The sequence below is a fragment of the Taudactylus pleione genome, unplaced genomic scaffold (assembly GCF_031769625.1).
Source record: "Taudactylus pleione unplaced genomic scaffold, aTauple2 ptg000139l, whole genome shotgun sequence".
NCBI classification, from domain to species: domain Eukaryota; kingdom Metazoa; phylum Chordata; class Amphibia; order Anura; family Myobatrachidae; genus Taudactylus; species Taudactylus pleione.
In genome coordinates, this window is record NW_028284541.1 from 100,053 (window position 1) to 125,892 (window position 25,840).

General features: G+C 45.0%; 1 protein-coding gene across 1 annotated transcript in view; it reads right to left on the bottom strand.

Moving 5' to 3' along the window:
* Window positions 1-24,703, bottom strand: part of LOC148522758 (uncharacterized) — a 31,262-nt gene extending 6,559 nt beyond the window's left edge. Inside the window, exon 1 of the mRNA XM_088473741.1 lies at window positions 24,622-24,703. Coding sequence (XP_088329867.1) covers window positions 24,622-24,703 — 82 coding nt within the window. The remainder of the gene's footprint in view (window positions 1-24,621) is intronic.
* Window positions 24,704-25,840: the final 1,137 nt, after the last annotated feature.

Below are 25,840 nucleotides of genomic sequence, written 5' to 3' on the forward strand. Positions count from 1 at the left end.
CTGACAACTCCATCCTTGATCATCTCCAATCTGGCTTTCACCCACTTCACTGCACTGAAACTGCCCTGGCCAAAGTCACTAATGACCTGCTTGCAGCCAAATCCAGGGGCCACTTCTTTCTGCTTATCCTTCTGGACCTTTCTGCCGCTTTCGACACCATGGATCATCCTCTCCTCCTCCGCACCCTTCAGACCTTTGGCATCTCTAACACCGTCCATGCCTGGTTCACCTCTTCCCTCACCAACTGCTCCTTTTCTTTGTCTACCTCTGGCTCCTCCCCCCCACCCTTCCATCCTTCCCGTTGGTGTCCCTCAGGGTTTTGTTCTGGGCCCCCTGCTCTTCTCCCTGTACAGGAGTACTCATCAGTTCTTTTGGCCTCCAATATCACCTCTATGACGATGACACACATCTACACCTCCCCTATCCTGAACTTTCCCCTCTGTCCTCCCTCAGGTATCCAACTGCCTGAGAGAGCTCCCTCGCTTGATCAGGCTCTCCTTGACCTTGCAGAGCTTCAAACATGCGCTGAAAACCCGGCGGAAGTGTTTGTTTTGGCAGTCAATGAGAGTCAGACAGACTCTCATTGACTGCTGCGCCGGACCCACTGCCGGAGCCAGGCTGGAGCACACCGATGAGCTCCATCTTCTGGTTTACCCGCAGTGGGTGATGGGAGAGACGTCATGATATCTCCCCCATAATGCAGAGTGGGCTGGCCCGGGAGGACGGAGGAGATGACGCAGGGATTCAGGTAACTGTTTTTTTTTTACATGTGTGTCTTTAGCACTGCTGGGGTGGACTACTGGGGACACTAATGGAGGCACTGCATCAGGGGGACCACTACTGGGGGCACTGCATAGGGGGGGACCACTACTGGGGGCACTGCATAGGGGGGACCACTACTGGGGGCACAATATAAAGTGCACTACATAGGGGGGGCTACTACTGGGGGCACTATATAAGGGGCACTACTGGGGGCACTGTATAGGGAGGACTACTACTGGGGGTACTATATAAGGGGCACTGTATAAGGGGCACAACATAGGGCGGATCACTACTGGGGGCACTGTATAAGTGGCACTGCTGGGGGCCTTCATAAGGGGGACCACTACTGGGGGCACTGTATAAGGGGCACTACTGGGGGTCTGCATAAGGGGGACCACTACTGGGGGCCTGCATAAAGGGGACCACTATTGGGGACCTGCATAAGGGGGACCACTACTTTGGGCACATAGGAGGACTGTATAAGGGGCACTGCATATGGGGGCACAGTATAAGCGTGCACTACTGGGAGCACCGTATAAACGGCACTACTACATGGGGCACTGCTACTGGGGACATTGCATAAGGGACACTACTACAGTGGGCATTGCTAGAGGGGTACTACTACTCGGGGCATTAAGGTGCATATGTAATGGAAAGGAATGTTCTCAGAGTGACGATAAAGGTGTGTGTGTCATGTTAACACACCCTATTTTTTAGTGGCCACGCCCCTTGTGGAATATGACCATGCCCATTTTTCACCGTGCGCGCCTTCGGCACTTGCACATTTTGGGGCTCCGTTTTTAATTTTGCCCTGGGCTCCATATACCCTAGTTACGCCACTACCACTGGGTTACTGTATCTGTATGGTTGCACTTTAATAGTTTAATTCTGCAAACAAATCCAGCTCAGAAGGGAGACCCCATAACTGTTATGATACTTTCTATACAGTGATATATTTACATCTGACAGACAATTCTAAATAATTAGCGTCTTGTGTTTTTTGTTTCTGGTACATTGATAATGTCTTTACAAATTGAGGCAGACAAGCCCTGTCTGTATGAGGGAGAAGCAGAGATCAGACGGCAGTTAAGAACATGAGGTCACACAGAAATGGAGCGCTTGATTAAATGATTCAGTGACAAAGGGAAGTGACAAAAAGGACCAGTGACAGGTCCACTAGATGATGGAGATAGAGCTGTTCATTAACAAGAGTATGTTTACATTAATTACCACCAAAAAAAATACATTCAGCAGTTTCTCATCAATTTAATTACCTCCAGAAGAAACGTAATTTGATTAAGACTTGGACCAAACCTAATTTTCTGGACAAAGAAAATGTTCTCCTCGATAAGTCACTGTTATATCAAATCCATAGAACCTAAAATACTACAGCTGAACTCATCAGCCGGGCGTCAGCGTTGATAGCGGAAGAATATAAATGGGGTGTCTGTGGTCTAGCCAAGCATTTGGTCATGATGCTGGTTGAAAAGGAAAAGAACCTGATTTATTTGTAAAAAATCACAAGGAACGGGTAATAAGGAAAACTTTCAGAGCCATATGCCGATTTATTGATAGGATTATTGCCAAGTGCTGTAGTACAAAGTTTTTCAACGTCTCAATCAATGTGTAAATTACATTTCTGTGTTTATTTCTTCCTCTCTCAAGGCAGTGCAGCATTTAGGTATTCATTCCTGAGTTGGGAGTAAAGCAAAAAAAAAAAAAAGTAACTGCAATTTGGCAAAACCATGTTGCATTGCAGGTGGGGGAGATGTAAATGAGATTTAGATTTGGGAGGAATGTGTCCAAGCTCCAATCTGAACTGCAGTGTAAAAATAAAGCTGTCCAGCATTTGTGTTCTACATTCAAAAGCAGCCGGTATTTACCTTGCATGCAAAATAAATAAATGTTCAGTATTTGCATTCAGTGGCACAACTAGGGTATTTGGAGCCAGGGCAAGTTAAAAAACTGGGCACCCTCCCTCAAGGGACGTGGCCACTAAAAATGGGGCCATGTCAACAAGACAGACCACTGTTTCTCGTCACTCTGGGAACATTCCTTTCCATTCCATGTGCACCTTAATGCCCCCAGTAGTAGTGCCCCTCTTACAAAGCCCACTGTAGCAGTGCCCCTTATGCAGTGCCTCCTGTAGTAGTGCCCCTTATGCAATATCCTTAGTAGCAGTGCCCCTTATGCAGTGCCCCCTGTAGTAGTGCCCCCTTATACAGTGCCTCTTGTTCAGTGCCCCCAGTAGTGCCCCTTATACAGTGCCCCTTGTTCAGTGCCCCTTATACAGCCCCCCTTATACAGTTCCCCCAGTAGTGCCCCTTATTCAGTGCCCCCAATAGTGCACAAAGAAACAAAAAACCCCAAAACACAATACCTACCTGAATCCCCGCTCCTGCGTCTGCCACCGTCTGCTCCTCCATCCTCCCGCTTGCGCTATGGGAATCTGAAGGCGGAGCTCATGAGTGAGCTGCAGCCCAGCTCCGGCCATGGGCTGCAGCAGCCAATGAGAGTCTGACTCTCACTGGTTGCTAAAACAGACACACCGCTGCCAGGTAGTACGAGTTTACTACCAGGCGCTGGCGGCGGTGTGTTTGTTTTACTGTGTAGTGCGGACCACACTACACTGACTGATACCACTGTCCTGGACCGTGGCTGCGCCACAGGTCCGACGGCGCCCAGGGCACGTGCTCTGGCTGACCCCCCCTAGGTACTGTTTGCACCCCTTGCATTGCAGCATGGTTTGTCAAGGTGCACAATTACTTGTTCTTTCTTGCTGTACCAGCTCCCAGTCACCACCCGTGAATGCTCAATACATTTCCAATTCATCAATGAGACTGTGAGTCTCATTCACTACTGCATCTCTGTGCACATACACTGTGGGGCACATACATTGTGTGAATTTTTTGCAACTTAGAAGCATGTTGCAGTTGAAAAACATTGACCTCATATGTACAAATAGCGGCATTGTGTGTAAATGCTATTAGTGATAGTGCGGCTGTCTTTGTATGTTGGTGCACTCAGCTTAGCTCAGGACATGTGCTTGTAACAACCCTCACTATAATACAGGCTAACACTAAGGGCCTGATACTGATTGGCACACAATGCGATTGCATGTTCAGCCACTTCCAGAGAACAGAAGTGCTGTGAAAACTGAGTCAGACGCATACAACAGAATGGCCGCTGTGCTCTCCGGGCATGAGTGCAGTGGTCATCACGGGATGTAGTCTGGAAGCCGACGGTCTAAATGCCAACCACCGGCTTCCAGACTTTCTAATCCCGGCCTGGTACTAATGACAGGCGTCAAAAACTTGACACCTGTCATTAACCAGACACCTGAAGCCCGGCAAACCGAACGAAGGTAAGTCGGGCGTGGACAGCCACAGGGGGGGGAGAGTTAGGTTTAGGGCTCCCGTGGGGACTTAGGGTTAGGCACCCCCCAGGTGGGTTAGGTTTAGGCTAGGAGAAGGGGGGGTTAGGTTTAGGTACTTAGAGGGGGGATTAGGGTTAGACACTTTGGGGGGAGGTTAGGGTTAGGCACCTTTAAAGGAGGGTTAGGGGGGGAATTAGGTTAGCGATACTTACCTTAGGGACGATCGGGATCTTCACCCATGTCGGGCAGCTGCTGTCGGGATTTGAATCACCGGCCATGCAGCAGGACGCTTCTCCTACTTGCAAATGCTGCAATGCCACCTAGTAACGTCCATTCAGCTCATAGGCATTGGATCGAGTGGGCATGGGGGCGGCTCACCCCCAAAAAACATTTAAGAGAAGCGGCGTCCGTGGACAGTCAGGGGCTATGCTTTATAGCAATAGGCTGCACAGCTCCTGCACTGCACGGAGGAGGAGGTGTAATGTACGGTCTTTTAACTTAAATAACGCACATTACACCTCCTCCGTGCAGTGTAGGGGCTGTGCAGCCTATTGCTATAAAGCACACTCCCTGAGCATCTGTGGCCTCCGTACATTGGAGGGATGTAGTGTAGGGGCTGTGCAGCCTGGACTGTCGTTGGCTGCCATAAATTGGAGGAAGGGAGGGGTGCAGAGTAAAGGCTGTGCAGCCTATTGCTATAAAGCACAGCCCCTGACCATCTGCGGCCTCTGGCCCTGATTCAGAGCCGGACGCTCTGACAGAGCGCTCGCTCTGAATCAGGGCCGGTCTTTTTTTTTTTTAGAACAGCCTCCTGGCCGCTCGCATAGCTGTGGGTGACCACCCACAGCTATAGCGAGCTGCCAGGAAGATGGTCGCGATGGTCAAGACCATTGCGACCATTGGGCTTGCGATGAGACCCTTGTGGTAGGGTCTAGTTGCCGCAAGCCCCAGAGAGCTTTCGGCTCTAACAGAGCCGAAATCTCTCCACTGACATCACTTGTGATGTCAGTGGGGCCGGCCCCAAACGGTAGTCATTCACATGGGAACGCCTCCGTTTGGGCAGCCACTCCCCTGGCCAGCCCACCAAAGGGGGCGAGCGGTCACTCAACATCAACAGCTCGCCCCCATTGTTGCGAGACCCGGAGCGACGGAGTGCCCATCGCTATCCGGGTCTCGCGCATGCGCAAGATGGAGCTGGCTCCGTCGTGCGCATGCGCACTGCCCGACATCGACCCGGTTGCGAGCGCACAGCGCTTGCGACCGGGTCTGAATCAGGACCTCTGTACATTGGAGGGATGTAGTGTAGGGGCTGTGCTGCCTGGACCGCCCTTGGCTTCCATAAGTTGGAGGGAGGGAGGGGTGCAGAGTAAGAGCTGTGCAGCCTATTGCTATAAAGTAAAGCCCCTGACCGTCTGTGGCCTCTGTACATTGGAGGGATTTAGTGTAGGGGCTTTGCAGCCTGGACTGTCATTGACTGCCATAAGTTGGAGGGAGGGAGGGGTGCAGAGTACGGGCTGTGCAGCCTATTGCTATAAAGCACAGCCTTGACTGTCCACAGCCGCAGTAAGTGGGAGGGATGTAGTGTAGGGGCTTTGCAGCCGCCGTAAGTTGGAGGGAGGGGTGCATTGGTGCTATTGCACAGCCCCTGACCATCTGACCATCCGTGGCCGCCGTAAATTGGAGGTCATCAGAATGACACCCTTGATTCAGCGGTCAGTGAGAAGCAATTGAGATGCATCCAACTCAACTTCGTAGAGGCTCTACTTTGCTTATGTAGGCTGGGACACATGCACAGTTTGCTAAACATTGCGAGATGAGGCCACGTTCGGAAGTGTGTGCAACCAAGAATCAGGATCTGAATCTTTTATCTGGTTGTCTCTGGGTAAAAATAAATCATGTAATACTTGTCTCTCTAATGACTGTGCAGTGTTATCCTGCTAATGGTACAGTAGGTGAAAGAGAGGGATGCAGTCAGGATACCAACGTCTGCTCCTCCATCCTCCCGCTTGCGCTATGGGAATCCGATATATATGCCCACCGCCTCTCGACACGGGACAAAAGATAGTCGTGGAAATCCCGATGCCTATCAGTAATCCCACTACTAAATCCCGACACCCGGTTTACCGAATTAAGGTATGCCAGGTGTTTTAGCGTGTAGCCGCTTGGGGGGGTTATCTTTAGGGACCCCCGGGGGACATAGGATTAGGCACCCCCCAGGAAGGTTAGGGTAGGGAAAGGGGGGTTAGGTTTAGGGTCTAACGGGGGGATGCTAGGGTTAGGCACCACTAAGGGAGGGTTAGGGCAGGGAGAGGGGAGGGTTACAGTGCATACCTGCTGCAGTCGGGATTCCAACCTGTCGGGCTGCCACGGCTGGTATTTGATCCGGCATTACATACCAATTCCGATAGAGAATATAGTCAGGGTCTGATGGAGTATTGGAGGTAATGTGCAAATGCAAGTTGCCAGTTTTCCAAAATCAAACCAAGGGATGCGATGACTAGTAGCTATATACTAATGGTTTAACAATCAATGGTTATACTGTGCATATACGTAGAAGCACTTAGGGGGTGATTCAGACCCAGACGCAAAGCAGCGCACTTTCGCAGCCATCAGGGGCAGGGTATGCAAATTCCGCGATCGCACAGCAAGGCTTAAGGACACCCTCTATGTCTTAGAGAGCGACAGCAGAGCGAACGCACGCTGGTCTAAAGATGCCCCCTTTTCCTTCGCAGCACACGTCATCTCCAGGAAGTGTATGTAGTATCAGTAACATTGAGAGCCATCGGAGATACTCATAGCCCTTGAGGTAGACCCTACCCTGCCGCAAGCACTGTGATCACTACAGGCTGAAACACAACCAGGTGACGTGTACAATGACGCCTCCATGCTAATTATGCACACCCATGAAATGCCGTGAGAACACACAGGCATGCGCTCACGCCTGCGTTCACGCATTCACACCCCCGGTTACATAGACCTTCCTGTGACACCACCCACAAACGGCACTATCTGTCACTCAAAGTAGCATCCACACTTTGTACTACAAGCGCACGATTCCCGAAAGCAGTGACTGGCTCGCGCATGTGCACATAAGCTGAGTTGTGGACACCACTTCCAAGTGTCCACATCGGTATATAAGGCTGTCAGCCATTGGATGGGCATCGGAAAGCTGCATCCAGTGACTGGCAACCATCAAATACTCGCAATTCGATGGAAAAAATATTTACATTGGATCGGAAACATCAATGGTTGCTAACCACTGGTTTTGGATATCCATCCCTAAAACAGGGCCCAACATTCCAGGATCTAGACAAGCAGCAACAGAACTTAAGATAACAGCCCCAGGGGGTCACAGCTGCAAGGACAGTTAGGATAGAGCAGGGTACAGTATTCTGCCAACTGACCTGTTTTACCAGAATAGTCCAATTGTGGGACTGCTTTATGCTGCTCTCCCTTGATACTGTGCTGATGCTGATGTTAATGCTCCATTTGTAAGGGTCTCCTTCTTACCCTAGTCACACTGGCACCATCCACAATTCCACACCCAGTCTGCAGGGTTTTCTTATATCTATGGTGATATGATAGAAAAAGTGGGACATCTGTGTGACTTGAAGCTTGCTCAGGTAATAAAATCCATCCATGTATTGTACTTCATATTGGGTCCCAAAAATAATTAAAAAGATACAGTACCAGCTATACAATCTAAATTCCTACTTATGGCCAGCAAGAAAAAGGATCCAGTTTCTTTAGTTATTAATTATGACTCACTTTATAGCATCAATAGCCACAATGTCTCTTGGATACATACTCCTTGATTCCCTATAACATTACCGCTGCACATAATGCTTTTGCCTCTCCCATTTTCCTGACAGTGCAAAACACTGGTAACAATTACAGTATAAAATGGACATATTCATAATATTTATCAATTATCAATCCACTAGGACTAGTGACATCACTTAGGGGCCAATTTATTAGAATGTGTGGAATAGCCACAAAATGTAATATTCTTTATTCAGATGCTGGGACAAGGTCTTCGCTACTCGGGTAAGGTTAAAAAGTACTCAATCACTTTTCTTTCAGGCTCAGACCCAGCTTAGCTAATACACATGGGTGTAAATACCATAGGTGCAAGAGGTGCAGATGCTATGGGGCCTATCTTCCTTGTCAAAGTTACATGTCTTATATACATTTATCATCATTGGGTGGTACATAGGGGCCCTTACACACTTTTGCTATGGGGCCTTCAAATAGGGCCAGATGTACTAAGCTCTAAAATGTGATAAAGTGTAGAGTGATAAACAACCAACCAATCAGCTCCCAACTGTCATTTTTCAAACACAGCTGAGTGGCTGGTAGTTTATCATCTCTCCAGTTTATCAATTTTCAGAGCTCAGTACATCTCCCCCCTAGTCACGCCCCTGCTAATACACAGGCGCAGCCATCTAGCCACAAATGTGCAAGTATTGTAAAGCTGCATACACATGGTACGATCTGCGCAACCAACAAACTTTTCTGTAGTGCAGGATAAACGATATTGGGTGTACACGCTGATAGATATCTATGATAGATATCTTTCAGTGAAGTCATCCTGCCACATCTGTGAACATATCGTCCAAGTTGGCCTGCATGACGACCATAGATATCGTTATCATCCATTCGGAAACACGCATCGTTGGTCGTTCGTTGCATAAAAATGAACGATATGAACGATTTATCATTATCGTTCATAGCTATCGTACTGTTTGTACGCACCATTAGACAGATAGGAATCTTTCCTTCTTAAGATGGCCTTAGTTACCGGGGTGGGGCCCGATATACTTAAATAGTCAACACATGCTGTCAATAGTCAAACAGTCAACAATGTAATGTTGATGGGAGAATACAGACGTGGTAGTAATTTTATTTAAATAATTAATATTTTATATATATTTATATATATATATATATATATATATATATACATATTATGTTTAAAGTTATAATGCTGACACGGTTAACATACTTTAAATAACATTACTGCCACGTTGTCATTCTTCCATCGACAGTACACTGTTGACACAACATTTACTATTATTATTATTATTATTATTATTAATATATATATATATATATATATACATACATACACACACATATATATATATACATATATATATATATATATATATATATACAGTCAGGTGCATAAATATTGGGACATTGACAAAATTTTCATATTTTGGCCTCTATTCACCACCACAATGGCTTTGAAATGAAACAAACAAGATGTGCTTTAACTGCAGACTTTCAGATTTAATTTGAGGGTAATTACATCCAAATCAAGTGAACGGTGTAGGAATTACAGCAGTTTCTATATGTGCCTCCCACTTTTTAAGGGGCCAAAAGTAATGGGACTATCAACTCAAAAGCTATTTCATGGACAGGTGTGGGCTATTCCCTCGTTATTTCATTATCAATTAAGCAGGTAAAAGGTCTGGAGTTGATTCTAGGTGTGACATTTGCATTTGGAATCAGTTGCTGTCGACTCTCAATATGAGATCCAAAGAGCTGTCACTATCAGTGAAGCAAGCCATCATAAGGCTGAAAAATCAAAACAAACCCATCCGATAGCAAAAACATTAGGTGTGGCCAAATCAACTGTTTGGAACATTCTTAAAAAGAAAGAATGCACCGGAGAGCTCAGCAACACCAAAAGACCCGGAAGACCACGGAAAACAACTGTGGTGGATGACAGAAGAATTATTTCCCTGGTGAAGAAAAACCCCTTCACAACAGTTGGCCAAATCAAGAACACTCTCCAGGAGGTAGGTGTATATGTGTCAAAGTCAACAATCAAGAGAAGACTTCAGAAGAGTGAATATAGAAGGTTCACCACAAGATGTAAACCATTGGTGAGCCTCAAAAACAGGAAGACCAGATTAGAGTTTGCCAAACAACATCTAAAAAAGCCATTACAGTTCTGGAACAACATCCTATGGACAGATGAGACAAAGATCAACTTGTACCAGAGTGATGGGAAGAGAAGAGTATGGCGAAGGAAAGGAACTGCTCATGATCCAAAACATACCACCTCATCAGTGAAGCATGGTGGTGGTAGTGTCATGGCGTGGGCATGTATGGCTGCCAATGGAACTGGTTCCCTTGTATTTATTGATGATGTGACTGCTGACAAAAGCAGCAGAATGAATTCTGAAGTGTTTCGGGCAATATTATATGCTCATATTCAGTCAAATGCTTCAGAACTCATTGGACGGCGCTTCACAGTGCAGATGGACAATGACCCGAAGCATACTGCAAAAGCAACCAAAGAGTTTTATAAGGCTAAAAAATGGAATGTTATGCAATGGCCAAGTCAATCCCCTGACCTTAATCCGATTGAGCATGCATTTAACTTGATGAAGACAAAACTTAAGGGAAAATGCCCCAAGAACAAGCAGGAAGTGAAGACATTTGCAGTAGAGGCCTGGCAGAGCATCACCAGGGATGAAACCCAGCGTCTGGTGATGTCTATGCGTTCCAGACTTCAGGCTGTAATTGCCTGCAAAGGATTTGCAACAAAGTATTAAAAAGTGCAAGTTAGATTTAGGATTGTATAGTTTGTCCCATTACTTTTGGCCCCTTAAAAAGTGGGAGGCACATATAGAAACTGTTGTAATTCCTACATCGTTCACCTGATTTGGATGTAATTACCCTCAAATTAAATCTGAAAGTCTGCAGTTAAAGCACATCTTGTTTGTTTCATTTCAAAGCCATTGTGGTGGTGAATAGAGGCCAAAATATGAAAATTCTGTCAATGTCCCAATATTTATGCACCTGACTGTATATATACATATATATATATATATATATATATATATAAGCGAAAGTTCGGCACTCTGGAAAAGATGCACAGATAGGGGTGCGTACACACTAGCGTTATTTGTTTTATTTATTTTGTCCGGAGTGAATTAACCTACCAGTATACTTTTGGGATGAAACAAGAGCACCCAGAAAAAAACCACATATAGGCACTGGGAGAACATACAAACTACACACAGGGTCGTGGTGGGAATCGAACCGGAGAGTTCAGTGCTATAAGGCAGTAATACAGCATAAGTGTAAACAAATCATACCCATCCCAGGGGGAGCGCAGCTGGTATTTCAGATATCTACTGTGGTACCTTCTTGGTGAATAGCCCCAATAAAAAAAAAATGCAGCAAATCTCCAAAAACAGACTTTCAGAGAATTGACAGCCTACTGTATTTTAGTATGATAAATAGGCCTCTAATGCACGATACACTTGACAAAATATTGTTTTTTCCCTCCAAAATGTCTATTTTTATGTCTCCACCAGGTAAAGGAGTTAGGATCTATTTTTTCATAAATCTTTAGATCCCCAAAACAAAATATTCACACTCTAAAAAAAACCCCACACAAAATATCAAGTAACGGTCACATAAAGGCATTCACGTCTATGTCTCTCATTTCCTGTGTAAAAGTCACATTTGGCTTAAATCTCTCAAAAACTCCTTTTCCAAGACAGATTAATACCAAACCATTATGTCCCGGCTCAGTATTATAGTGACAAATTGCAACTTGCTTTCTCTCAGAGTACAATGTATCAGTGATAAAGGATGATTCATCTTTAATGAATTCAAAAGTGCTTAAACCTCTTCCTGAGCTGTAAGGTGCGTGTATTGAACAATGAGGTAATCCTCATCTGCATGCAGACGTTAGTCTGTACTTATTCAATGTTATCTGACTTATCTGAGACAGACGTTATTAAAGTCATATTCTGCGCACTTTGAGGCGATGCTGAGTTAGACATTTGTGTTAAAAAAGCCCATATGATATGACAGAAATCCGTTCCTCGCATATGCGCCAACTTTACGTCAGGCGTACAGTATATACCAGATACACTCACACCCAATCAGGTCACACACATAAAAAAGTTTTTCTTTTAACATTCCTTTTAATGCTAAAAAAAACATATTCGCTAAAACAAAATAGACTCTGTATAATACAGCAGGTATAATCTTCCAAAATATTCCCACAAAGGGGGTGATTCAATTGACCGAGATCATAATAGCGCCGGGATGATAGTCACAGAGTTATCCAATTCTAGTCCGACTATAATCACTTAGGTCCTAGAATGCGGCTCTCACGACTATAACAGGGTGTTTAGTCATGAGAACCGGCATTTTCCAACTAAATTTCCGGCCACAAGGCTATTAGCGCCGCACTAACCTGGAAAACAGCCTAGCGGCCGGCACTTTAGTCAGCTTTCTCCTCACACCCTCAGGAGGGTGTGGGAAGAAATTCTTTAGTCGCCCTAACAATGCGCTGAATTGAATAGCTATGGGAACTCCCTACCGGCACTGTTAACAGTGCGTTTAATTGAATCGCCCCCAAAATCATATAATATGCTGTAAGTGAGATCAATGATGATAGCATTTATCAGCCAATCAGAGGTCAATGCGCGATCAGCCAATCAGAAGTGGCTAGCTAGTGCCAGCAACCATCATTCTCAACATCAGTGGGTATCTGCACCAGTCCTCAAACACCTACACATGATATAGCAACTGACAGGTACTGTATACTGTATAAATAGTATGCACTGCCACCGAGCAGGACTATGCAGATGTAATTTGGCACAGGGAGTTATATCATATCTATTATTATAAAATTGCTCTGATCTTAATTAGGTCACATCACACACGTTGGCGTAATGAACCAATTTGCGACTGTGGCACGGTCCCCACGTGCCCTTTATGTAGCCAGAGGAGACTGATGCTACTGATCAGCAGCAGCTTTCCTGGTCCCACTGCAGCCAGGGGCGTTTCTATAGTGGGTGCAGGGTGTGCAGTGCACATTGCCCCCTGGGTCCAGGGGAGCCAAAACTGCACACCCTGCACCCATAGTATTATACTTACTGTACCTGTACGTAGTGCTGCCCTGCAGTGCCGAGCCGGTGCTGCAGAGCAGCAGAAATCACTGGGAAAATGTTGGCGGCCATTTTACCTTTGACTCGTGTGTGTGCAGTACTGCTGTCTCCGGGAAAATGGCATGGGCTCCATTTTCCCGGAGCCCCGTGCATTTGTAGTAGATTCTGGTACTCAGCTAGAATCTACTAAACTGCAGGACCACCGGAGAGAGGAGGGGGCATGCACTGAGTCTGCTCACGGGCCCCCTCCTCTCTTAAAGCGCCCCTGACCGTAGCCCACCACACAGCAGCGTGTGCTGGGCAGCGGTGACACAGGCTGCTTCTGCTGACAAGGGAGGCCGACAGACCCGGGCCCCTGCCAGGCTCCTCATCAAGCCCGGGCCATTAGTACCCACGCCCCTCCTCCTCTCTCTGTTCTTCTGATTTTATGTGCCCCGGGCCCCTTGAAGGCTTAATCCAGCTCTCGCTAGCAGCATTTTCCCAGAATTCAGTGCAAGAACACTAGTCTCTGGCACAAGGTCAGAGTATACTTGGCGCATGCGTCATTGAGAGAGGGGGGCTCACACAGAGGCTGCACAAGGACCCCTCCTCTCTTGAATTGCCCCTGAAACTAAGAAAGTTGCTGTGAAAGCTAGACTATAGCCACCCAACAGCTATCAATTACCAAATGCAGACAGCAGAGCGCATTGGGGATAAAGTACACAGCATCACACTATGGGGGGCCGAGCAGTGTATAAACGCCTCTCTTACCCCCGTCACATTGTAATTTACATACATTTGCAATCAGATGGAGAAAACAGTTAGTCAAATGATGTTATTATGACCCATAGAAAGAGACATCTACAGTACTTCCATTAATCTTCCATTATTCAAAACAAAGTATGGATGCGATTGGTTAACATATTTTTTTCCTGTGTGCGAATATTAACAAGTCGCCTTTTATTAAATTACTTCTGTCTAAAAGCATTTGACTGGCATTTATTCAAATGTTACTGTCCCTTTAATTGTGACACAAATCCTATAAAGTGACAGCACAAGTCTGGACATTGCCCAGGGATCGTCTGCATTGTATGATTGATGGATGGCATGAATACACACTAAAAGCATTATATATACAGTACAGGTATCCCCAGGGGCTATGGGAATAAATTTCATTATAGGCATTTTGAGAATCATTCTTGATTGGTGTGACTGATGACCATTTAGGCGAACGCGAATGGATTAGGTGAAGCCGGCGCCAACGTTTCTTGGGACTTAAGTGATGTTAGCTCTCGTTTTTAGCTGCTAAGCCCTAAAAGCAGCTGCACAGTCCCTGGCAATGCTATAATTATTTAAGAACAATCTGAGGTAACAATTTGCAACTGGCTGCACAGACATGCAATGGCTTTTAGATTAATGTAGCATCTCTGTGATTATATGCAAATAGGTCCCAATCCGGAGCGGTTTAATTTTCTCTTTAGAAATTGGATGTGTGTTTTAGAGTGGGAGGAGTCAGCATTATAGTGAGATGTGTATGGGATTACTATCTGCTGAATGGAGGGAATAAAAATGTTCTCAAACAGCAAATTACAGTCAGACAATTAATTGAGCATGTATGTGCATAATTAAGCATGCAAACATTGTTCCTTGTACACATAAATTATCATATAAATGCTTTCATTCGAACATTCCGGCTCCTCGACAGAGGTAAAACTGCAAGCACTCGCTTGTGACATCTGCCAAAACATGTGCACAATTCGCCTGAAATATTCTTTTACTTTAATTAAATGTGGCGACAGCGTAACGGTGTATAAATGGTTTGCAGAACTCAGGCAATTTTATGTTCTTTTTTTTTTTTCTACAAAAGTTGTTGACAGATTTATTTGCAATAGCTGAGAAAGGATAAGACAAAAATAATCTCCTTATGTAATTTTTATTATTTTTATTAATTATTGATTTAATGGGAAAATATTATTGTGCAATGCGATTCGCTAGTACTGCGCACGCAGAGATAGAATCACAGTCAGGGAGACACCCAGATTAAGAAGAGACCTCCCAAACATGCTGGAGAGCAAGGTACATGTCCGAATAATGCAAATTACATAATTAAAGACCAACAGGACTGATGCAATTAGCACCATCATCATAGCTGGATTAATAGGGGGGGACGGTGCCCCGGACCCCCTCTCTCAGGGGCTCCCTGACCAGAGTACACTGCTGCACTGTACAATCCTGTGCATTTTGTAAAGGCCGGGTAAGGAGTAGGGGCAGGCTGGACGATGATTGGGGGCTGGCCTGATGACATATGGGGGCAGGCCGGATGATGAGTGTGAGTGGTGCTGACAAGAGTGGGAGGGTCTGGAGAAGTGGGGACAGGCCCCCTGTTTTAATGGCTCTGGGCCCCCCCGTAAACTTAATCTGGCCATCATTATCTTTCTTCCACCCATCAACATGTCTGCATTTCCCAGAAGTGAGAAATGAAAAGTAGGGAAGTATGACAAAAAGCCTATGGACAAGAGATCTCTAGCTTTGGGGTATATTTCTGAAAAAATATCAGCAGGCTATCCCCGTAGCATCCCCAAGATGTATCTAGGGAGGACTACAGGAGAGATCAGCAGGGACGGTTATAGACCAAGTGGAGCTCAGGGCGAAAGTTTACATTGGCGCCCCCCCATCGCTACCAAAAATATTGCAGGACAATACTTTCAACATATCAGCCTCAGAGCCCCTCCATGTTCCTTTATATGCATCAACATTTTCCATTTTAATTCTAGTGCATTAAATAGAGTGTAACTGCATATCAAGAGTTCAGAGTAGAAAACATTGATTTGATAGACTTTGAATAAAAGAGGACTACACAGAGCCACCCTGAAAGTTAGGCCATAGCTATAATCACTATCACCAATATAGACAGGGCAGGAGCCGTGCACAGAAAGCAGAGCATATGACAGATATTGGTGCTAGTATTCACATCCATCAATCACAGCCCTAACAAGAGGGGACAACACTCCCCATTCCCAGCGTCTTCAAGTTCTCTTTTTGCTTATTTTGCCAGACTCTCCTCATGAGAAACATCATTCCAGACACTGTTGCTGGGAGCAGGGCTGGTTCTAGACCTTGTGGAGCTCAGGGTGAATGTTTTCTTTAGGACCACGACGACGTCATGCACGTCGTCATCACGCCCGGAAGTTATAGCACTGGCATTCTGCTGGTAGACAGTGGGACCATATGGTCAGGGTGAGGGTCCTCCTCAGAGAACTGTATATCATAGTGCGGCACTAATGGCAGCGACGCAGTGGACGCCACCAAATTAGATGCCACCGGCAGGGTTACTGCGGCCGCGCCCTCAAGCTGCAGCACCCCGGGCAATAGCCTTCTTGCATACCCTTAGAACCGCCACTGGATATCAGAGACATGTGCTGCGGACCTCTGTTTTCGACCTCAAAAGCAGCCCCCCATACGTTTCTATGGGAGTTGCTAGAATGTCGAATATCCCAAGCTCTGGTAGCTAATGCCATTGTAGCCTATAGGCTATTTCCCATTCAATTACCGGGTGAGGGATCCGCGTGGTCTGATGACCATGCATGTACAGTTGCACTCCCATCCCCCTCACCAGGAAGTAAAGTGTTTGCATTAGTGATCACTTCTAAAGCTGCATACACATGAAAGATTAGAGGTCCCTTATACTATTTTGATAACCGAGCAGACCAGGGAGGCTAGAAACTTGGCCAGGGTCCTCCTAACCACATTTTGCAGTGGGGCCCATGGTGCACTGTTCTGTCCTTAAGTGAAATCATGTGTATTATACATTGTGTAACATATAGGTCCTTGTGCATGTATGTGTTAAAAAGAAGAAAACACAATATATATTTTTAGAATAAACTCACAATATCCTCTACTCCGCTGATAATGCAGGGTGCACTGCCTGATATGTAAATCCGTCAGACCACACCCTTTGTGACCACCATTCAGATTCTCATTATCATTTGCCAAGTACATAACATAAAATAATAGTTTGAAGCTGGTTGGTTGTGTCGAAGTCAAATAATTGGTTATGATCGTTTGTAATTATTATCTGATGATCTAGATGTTTATGGGCTGATAAAGAGTAAAATCGGACGCTACTCTGTGTCGGAAACAAGCCGATGCAAACAAATGCGTATATATATATAAGGGGTGTGCACCGGCCACTTTTCGTGTTTTGTGTTTTGGTTTTGGATCTGGATCTTTCTTCGTGTTTTGGATCTGGATTGGTTTTGCCAAAACCACCCTTCCGTGTTTTGGGTTCTGGGTTTTGTGTTTTGGATCTGTATTTTTTTTTAAAAAAGCATAAAAACAGCTAAAATCACAGAATTTGTAGGTTTTTCTGCTCCTATGCTATTATTAACCTCAATAACCTTAATTTCCACTCATTTCCAGTCTATTCTGAACACCTCACACCTCACAATAGTGTTTTTATGTCCAAAAGGTTGCACCGAGGTAGCTGGATGACTATGCTAAGCGACACGAGTGGGCGGCACAAACACGTGACCCATCTAGGCGTGAAACTGCAGTGGCAGACAGGATGGCAGTTTGAAAAACTAGACCCCAAACTGTACATAATGCAAAGAAAAAAAAGAGGTGCAAGATGGAATTGTCCTTGGGCCCTCCCACCCACCCTTATGTTGTATAAACAGGACATGCACACTTTAACAAACCAATCATTTCAGCGCCAGGGTCTGCCACACAACTGTGGCTGAAATGATTGGATCGTTTGGGCCCCCACAAAACAAGCTGGCAATTAATCTGTCCCTGCACAAACTGGCTCTACGGAGGCAAGATGTCATCCTCATCCTCCTCATCCACCGATTCCTCACCCTCTTCAGTGTGTACATCCTCATCCTCACAGAGTATTAATTCGTCCCTGCTGGAACCACAGGTCCCTCTGTACGTTCTGGAGGCTGGTCTCCCTGGAAGAGTTGATAATTCATTTTATGAACATCATCTTCTCCACATTTTGTGGAAGCAACCTCCTACGCCTTTCGCTGACAAGGTTCCCGGCTGCACTAAACACTCTTTCGGAGTACACACTGGAGGGGGGGCAACTCAGGTAAAATAGAGCCAGTTTGTACAGGGACCTCCAAATTGCTTCTTTTTCCTGCCAGTACAGGTACGGACTGTCTGACATGCCTACTTGGATGCTGTCACCGATGTAATCCTTTAACAGACAGACGCACGCTTGTCGCTGCTGCTTTGAGGATGCAAGTGCGGCTACAGCCCACACAATTCACAAAGACAGAAAAAAAAAAAGAATATTTTTATTGTTTGTGGAGCGCACTTTGAGGGTTACACCACCCTTTAACAGACAGATGCACGCTTGTCGCTGCTGTTTTGAGGATGCAAGTGCGGCTACAGCCCACACAATTCACAAAGACAGAAAAAAGAAGAAGAATATTTTAATTGTTTGTGTAGCACACTTTGAGGGTGTCACCACCCTTTAACAGACAGACACACGCTTGTCGCTGCTGCTTTAAGGATGCAGGTGCGGCTACAGCCCACACATTTCACAAAGACCGAAAAAAAAAGAACAATATTTTAATTGTTTGTGTAGCACACTTTGAGGGTGTCACCACCCTTTAACAGACAGACGCATGCTTGTCGCTGCTGCTTTAAGGATGCAGGTGCGGCTACAGCCCACACAATTCACAAAGACAGAAAAAAGAAGAATATTTTTATTGTTTGTGTAGCACACTTTGAGGGTGTCACCACCCTTTAACAGACAGACGCACGCTTGTCGCTGCTGCTTTGAGGATGCAAGTGCGGCTACATCGCACACAAGTCACAAACACATTAAAAAAATAGTTTTTTATTTTTTGGAGCACTTTGAGAGTTACACCACCCTTTAACAGACAGACGCACGCTTGTCGCTGCTGCTTTAAGGATGCAGGTGCGGCTACAGCCCACACATTTCACAAAGACCGAACAAAAAGAACAATATTTTAATTGTTTGTGTAGCACACTTTGAGGGTGTCACCACCCTTTAACAGACAGACGCACGCTTGTCGCTGCTGCTTTAAGGATGCAGGTGCGGCTACAGCCCACACAATTCACAAAGACAGAAAGAAGAAGAATATTTTTATTGTTTGTGTAGCACACTTTGAGGGTGTCACCACCCTTTAACAGACAGATGCACGCTTGTCGCTGCTGCATTGAGGATGCAGGTGGAATCTAGACGGGATTTGGAACCGAGGACACACTACCTCCATCAATTGTCTAAATCCCACTGCACTAATGGCGGATACCAGACGCACGTCTAACACCAACATAGCAGTCAAGGCCTCAGTTATACGTTTTGCTTCAGGATGACTGCTGTCGTACTTCATCCTCATCGCTAGGGACTGTTGGAGGGTCAATTGTTTAGTAAAAGTAGTGATGTTCCTACTTCCTCTCTGGGATGAAGAACAACTCCCAGCAGCAGCAACAGCACTAGGAGGAAGTGGTTCTTGATCTTTCCCTATTTTATTTTTATCGGAGAAAGTTTGGTCCTCCATTTATGTTATATTGATATATACGTGTAGCTAAAGCGCACACAAACATAGAAAATATTTTTTTATTTTTGCTGGAGAGTAGTGCACTTTGTGGGTTACACCACCCTTTAAGAAATGAGCCAGCCGGCTCTTTACTTATGGGACACAGGCGCACGCTTGGCGCTGCTCCTTTGTTGATGCACGTGCAGCCACAGTGCACACAAGTCACAAACACAGAAAATATATATTTTTTTGTTTTGGAGTGTACTTTGGGGGTTACAGAACCCTTTAACGGTCAAGCCAGCCGGCCCTTTACTTATGACACAGGCGCACGCTTGGCACTACTTTGTTGATGCACATGCGGCTACTGCGCACACAATTCACAAACACAGAAAATAATTTTTTTTTTGGTTTGGACTGGAGTGTACTTTGGGGGTTACAGCACCCTTTAACGGTCAAGCCAGCCGGCCCTTTACTTATGACACAGGCGCACGCTTGGCACTACTTTGTTGATGCACGTGCGGCTACTGCGCACACAATTCACAAACACAGAAAATAATTTTTTTTTTGGTTTGGACTGGAGTGTACTTTCGGAGGTTACAGCACCCTTAACGGTCAAGCCAGCCGGCCCTTTACTTATGACACAGGCGCACGCTTGGCACTACTTTGTTGATGCACGTGCGGCTACTGCGCACACAATTCACAAACACAGAAAATTATTTTTTTTTTGGTTTGGACTGGAGTGTACTTTCCGGGGTTACAGCACCCTTAACGGTCAAGCCAGCCGGCCCTTTACTTATGACACAGGCGCACGCTTGGCACTACTTTGTTGATGCACGTGCGGCTACTGCGCACACAATTCACAAACACAGAAAATAATTTTTTTTTTGGTTTGGACTGGAGTGTACTTTCGGGGGTTACAGCACCCTTAACGGTCAAGCCAGCCGGCCCTTTACTTATGACACAGGCGCACGCTTGGCACTACTTTGTTGATGCACGTGCGGCTACTGCGCACACAATTCACAAACACAGAAAATAAATTTTTTTTTGGTTTGGACTGGAGTGTACTTTGGGGGTTACAGCACCCTTTAACGGTCAAGCCAGCCAGCCCTTTACTTATGACACAGGCGCACGCTTGGCACTACTTTGTTGATGCACGTGCGGCTACTGCGCACACAATTCACAAACACAGAAAATAAATTTTTTTTTGGTTTGGACTGGAGTGTACTTTGGGGGTTACAGCACCCTTTAACGGTCAAGCCAGCCGGCCCTTTACTTATGACACAGGCGCACGCTTGGCACTACTTTGTTGATGCACGTGCGGCTACTGCGCACTCAATTCACAAACACAGAAAATATATTATTTTTTTAGCACTTGGGGGGAGCACCCCTGATGGACAGAGCACCCCCTGGACAACACTACAGCACACCTTTAGGACTGGGACACTGCACAGGACTTTGGAGTGGACACAGCCCCTATGGAGAACTGACTGCACAACACAGTCCAGCCAGCCCCTATGGACTTTGAAGTAGTGGACACAGCCCCTATTAACAACAGCAGCACAGCACAACACAGCCAGCCCCTATGGACTTTGAAGTAGTGGACAACAGCAGCACTACACTATACTACACTACACAGCCCTAACTCCCACCCTCCCTCTTCACTATCCACAGCCGAGTGAGAAAATGGCGCCGACGCGGGTACCTTATATAGGATCCAAAACCCGCGAGGCTCGGAAGGCGGGATGATGACGTTTTGCCTCGATTTCAGATCCGAGTCAGGCGGGAAAAGTCGAGCCTGACTCGGATCGGACTCGGATCGGGGGGGTTCGGATTTCAGAAATCCGAATCCGCTCACCCCTAATATATATATATTTAAAAATGCAACTTTTAGCCAGTGTATAGGAGACGGGTTCTATGTATGTCTGTGGCAGATAATTGAAAAACACACACATACTGTGAGGTACAGACGAGTGTTTTAAATGCAAAATTAGAAACCATTGTCATAAGTCTGACTATCATTGTATGCCTAAAGGAGCTAACGTTTACATTCCAAATAGGCAGAAGAGGCCTTTGATTAGCCATCAGACATTGTGACTCCATCAAGTATCTATCTGCTGGTCATCTCTGATCAGAACAACTTCATTGTCTGTCATTTGTTGTACTTAGTTAAGAATAGATAGATATAGTATCAAAAATACCAGTTCATGGTATATATATTAATCCATGACACATATTCAGACATACATTAGCGAGTAAAATATAAACTCACATACTGCACCTACTTGCATGATACACGACACATACACGCAGCGCACATTTGCACTGCGTTCAGACGTACAACGCACACTGATGAATTCCTGTAAATATCTCACATTCATTTATGCAAGCATATAAAAGGTTCCCTAGCATTGAGCGTAATATAGAGGTTTTTGTTAGCTAATCATTATGGTGTAAAATGTACATATATAGTGTTCCCTCTAGCTCCGGCGGCAGGCAGGGCGCCGGAGCTAGAGAGGGCAATGTTGTGCGCGCGCCTTTGTCGCGCGCGCGTCCGAAAAGGGGGCGTGGTTACGAAAAGGGGGCATGTCTATAAGACGCGTCCCCTTTTCGTCATACTTGGGGGCGTGCCCGGCGCTTACGGACATGCCGGGCAGCCCCCAAGCGCTGCAGAAAGGGAGAATAGACGCCGGGCGCATGCGCCCGGCGTCTATTCCCCGGCGGTGACCGGGTCACCACATGTTTGTTCACCCGCGGGACACTGCGTCCCGGGGGTGAGAACGGCTCCCGCAGGCTGTTAGGGCAGGGCGCTTTTTGCCCTCCTCCTGGAGGGCAGGGTGCTTTTTGCCCTCCAGAAGGAGGGCAGGGCGCCGCGCCCCGCTAAAACAGCCTAGCGGGAACACTACATATATGATAAGTAAGGTATAGAACTTAGTACTCATGTCATGTTTGGTTTCATACTAACACCCTATTTAATTCCATATATCTGAATCTATCGGCGAAGGAGTCGCATCTTGCGTTCGGTGGTTATGGATTATAGGGAATTATTGGTTAGAATATGTACTTTGTATGTAGTGTCTTATCCTGTTTTATTTCATCTTAAGGGATGGACCATATCCCTGTTGTCACCATATGAACTGTCCTATGACCTGCATCGTACCAGAATGACAAGAACAAGAACCAATGGAATTGTGCCAGCTCGTTCCTATTGTGTTGTCCACTATATATTCAAGCGCTCTCAGTCCTGTAGTCAGTCATCTTCTTTCTTTCTTATGACGGAGGCTTCACGTTTGATGCCGGGAATCTGGATTCAGAGCGCTTGCGTATGTATTGGCTGTACCTTTTGTATTTAATTGTCTTTGCGCTAATTGTGATAGATCAAAGTATGTAACTTACTTTTTGTTGCAATAACAACTTTTTGTGCTTTGGAACCACAATGAAAGTCTGGAAAGCAATTATCTCTGTTTAGCGATATTGGGGTATTCATAGTTGATACGGGCAACTATTTCAACTGTTCTCTGTAAAAGGTTTGATACATCTCCCCCTAACTAAAGAAAATAATAAGAAATAATGTATCTAAAAATGAACAAGCACGCCTTCTATATACTAACTCATACAATTATTTCAAATAAAAATATATTTAAACATTGTACAGGAAATTCCAGCTGGAAAGCAGGGGGAAGGGAGTTTAATAATTATAATACCCAATAATAAATAGCCCCTATGTATGTAGTGTAGTGTGTGTATGTACAGTAGGTATCATTAATAGTATGTGTCAGATTTCACTCCAATATCACTGGTGGTCACTGGTAGAAAGGGTTAAAATTGGAGTGAATTGTTAACAATAATAGAAAAAGATAATCTAGTTTATCGCCTAGCCCCTTTCAATGTGATAAGTTAATGGAAATTTGCAGAAGAGATTCACATCTATATAATATATGTAGAATGAACGTCATGCTCTAAAGCATAATACATACTATTAAAGAAGGGTTATATTTGTCAGTGTTTTGGGTGGAATGTTGTTGTCCTCACAGCTGTTGTAATTACTAGACTGATTATCTAGTCTCTGTCTTCCACATAAGGATTGGTCCAGTTTTTGGGCCATGTCTTGGTTGTGTATTATATAACCTGACTGTGGCACTGTCCTCTCCATAGCACGATCCAATTCATTGTACAGTTCTATGGATATGAGGTGCCTGCTTTTCATCTTTTACGCTTATACAGAATACGTGAAGGTGGGCTATGCTTACTGGCTATTTGTGAGATTGTGTTTTTAAAAATAATCTTCTATTTGCTTTATTGTCATTTGAGCAGAGTGAGATCAAAGAAAGTTTCTAATATGGCCATTTGCACAATAACCAAAATAAATCAAGAAAATGTTTAAAACAATGCCTTTTCCAGCATGATGAAGCACCTCGCCATAAGGCAAAAGTGATAACTAAGTGGCTTGGGGAACAAAACATCGATATTTTGGGTCCAAGCACTGATTAGGCAAGAATCAGTCAGTATGTGGCCCAGAAGTTGATTGACAGCATGCCAGGTCGAATTGCAGAAGTCTTGAAAAAGAAGGGTCAACAATGCAATTATTGACTTTTTGCATAAGCTTAATGTAATTATCAATAAAAGCCTTTGACACTTATGAAATGCTTGTCATTTTACTTCATTATACCATAGTAATATCTCACAAAAAGGTCTAAAAACACTGAAGCATCAAACCTTGTGAAAACCAAAATCTCATATTGTCACAGTGGTGAGATCATTAGGAATTTCACTATGTTACAGGAATTCCACTAAGATGTAGAATAAACAGTTTCCGATCTCCCATTTGCAACTTCTATGTAAATGCTGTGCAAGGTGGATCTTATAATGACAGAAGGATCAGATGCTTAACAAGCAGGGTTGGCCATCAACCATCGATAGTTAACTATCATTGATGGTTAACTACAGTACCACTGACCGATGGTTTTGCCATTGACGGCAGAGATCCAATGCAACCAGTGGCAGGCTAGGACCCGATGATTTCCCCACCCCAATGGCATAGACCTTAGCCCCACCCCCTATTCTGACTAACCTGTGGACACCATTCCCACCAGCATCAGTGGCCATCGGGTGGTGCAAACCACAGATGGTTTTGTGCCATTGATGGTGATCATCGTTGGACTGCACAGCATATTTTGTTGTGCTTTACTATTGGGAACAAAACAGGTAATAATACAAGTCTTGGTAATAACAGACAGACAAAGAGGTAGGATGGCCCTGCTCGCAAGCTTGCAGTCTATAAGGAAATATCAACTTGATACAGGGGGATTAGTGCTATGTATTACAAATGGTATAGCCTGATTGCTTGGTGGGCTGTGTGATCCAATCACGCAGCAATGTTGGCCTGGGGTCACTTGGCTGTGTAAGTGTAGATTAATACTTTATGTAAATGTTGTGCGAACTGTGTACAGGGGAGCAGGGGCATAACTAGGTATTTGAAAGCCCCATAGCAAAAGTTTGTATGGACCCCTATGTACCACCCAATAGTGAAAAATTTATGTAACACATGTAACTTTAACAAGGAAGATGTCCCCCCCCCCTCAGCTCAGGGCCCCATAGCAGCTGCAAACCTTGCACCTATGGTAGTTACGCCCATGCAGGGAAGGTAATTGGGTAGGATAATTTGAGGTGGTTCTAGAATTTTATAAGCTGTCTGAAGAGGGAGGTTTTCAGAGAACGCTTAAAGGTGTGGAGACTAGAGGAAAGTCTTATTGTTGCGGGGAGGGTATTCCACAGAGAGGGTGCAGGCCAAGAAAAGTCCTGTAACGTGAATGGGAGCATGGAATGAGTGTGGATGAGAGACGCAGATCTTGGGCAGAGGGGTCAAACTAGGAATAATTTTGAAATAAGGAAACCATTGTACTCAGCCTTCTCTGGTTCCATAAATAAATACATTAAAGTTACAGAAGTGTCCAGAAATGTGAAAAAGTATTTATTTAATTGCGCTATTTAATATTTATTTTAATGCACTGTCAGTAAAGGATATTTGTCCTAAAAAATACAATCTGAAATTAATTTACACATGTTGGTTAAAATATGATTATTGGTTTATTTTGTAAAATTTCACCTGAGTATGAAGGTGTACATCACTGGTGGTCATACAGGAGTAGATCACTGGTGGTCATACAGGAATAGATTACCAGTGGTCATACAGGAGTAGATCACTGGTGGACATACAGGAGTAGATTACCGGTGGTCATACAGGAGTAGATCACTGGTGGTCATACAGGAGTAGATCACTGGTGGTCATA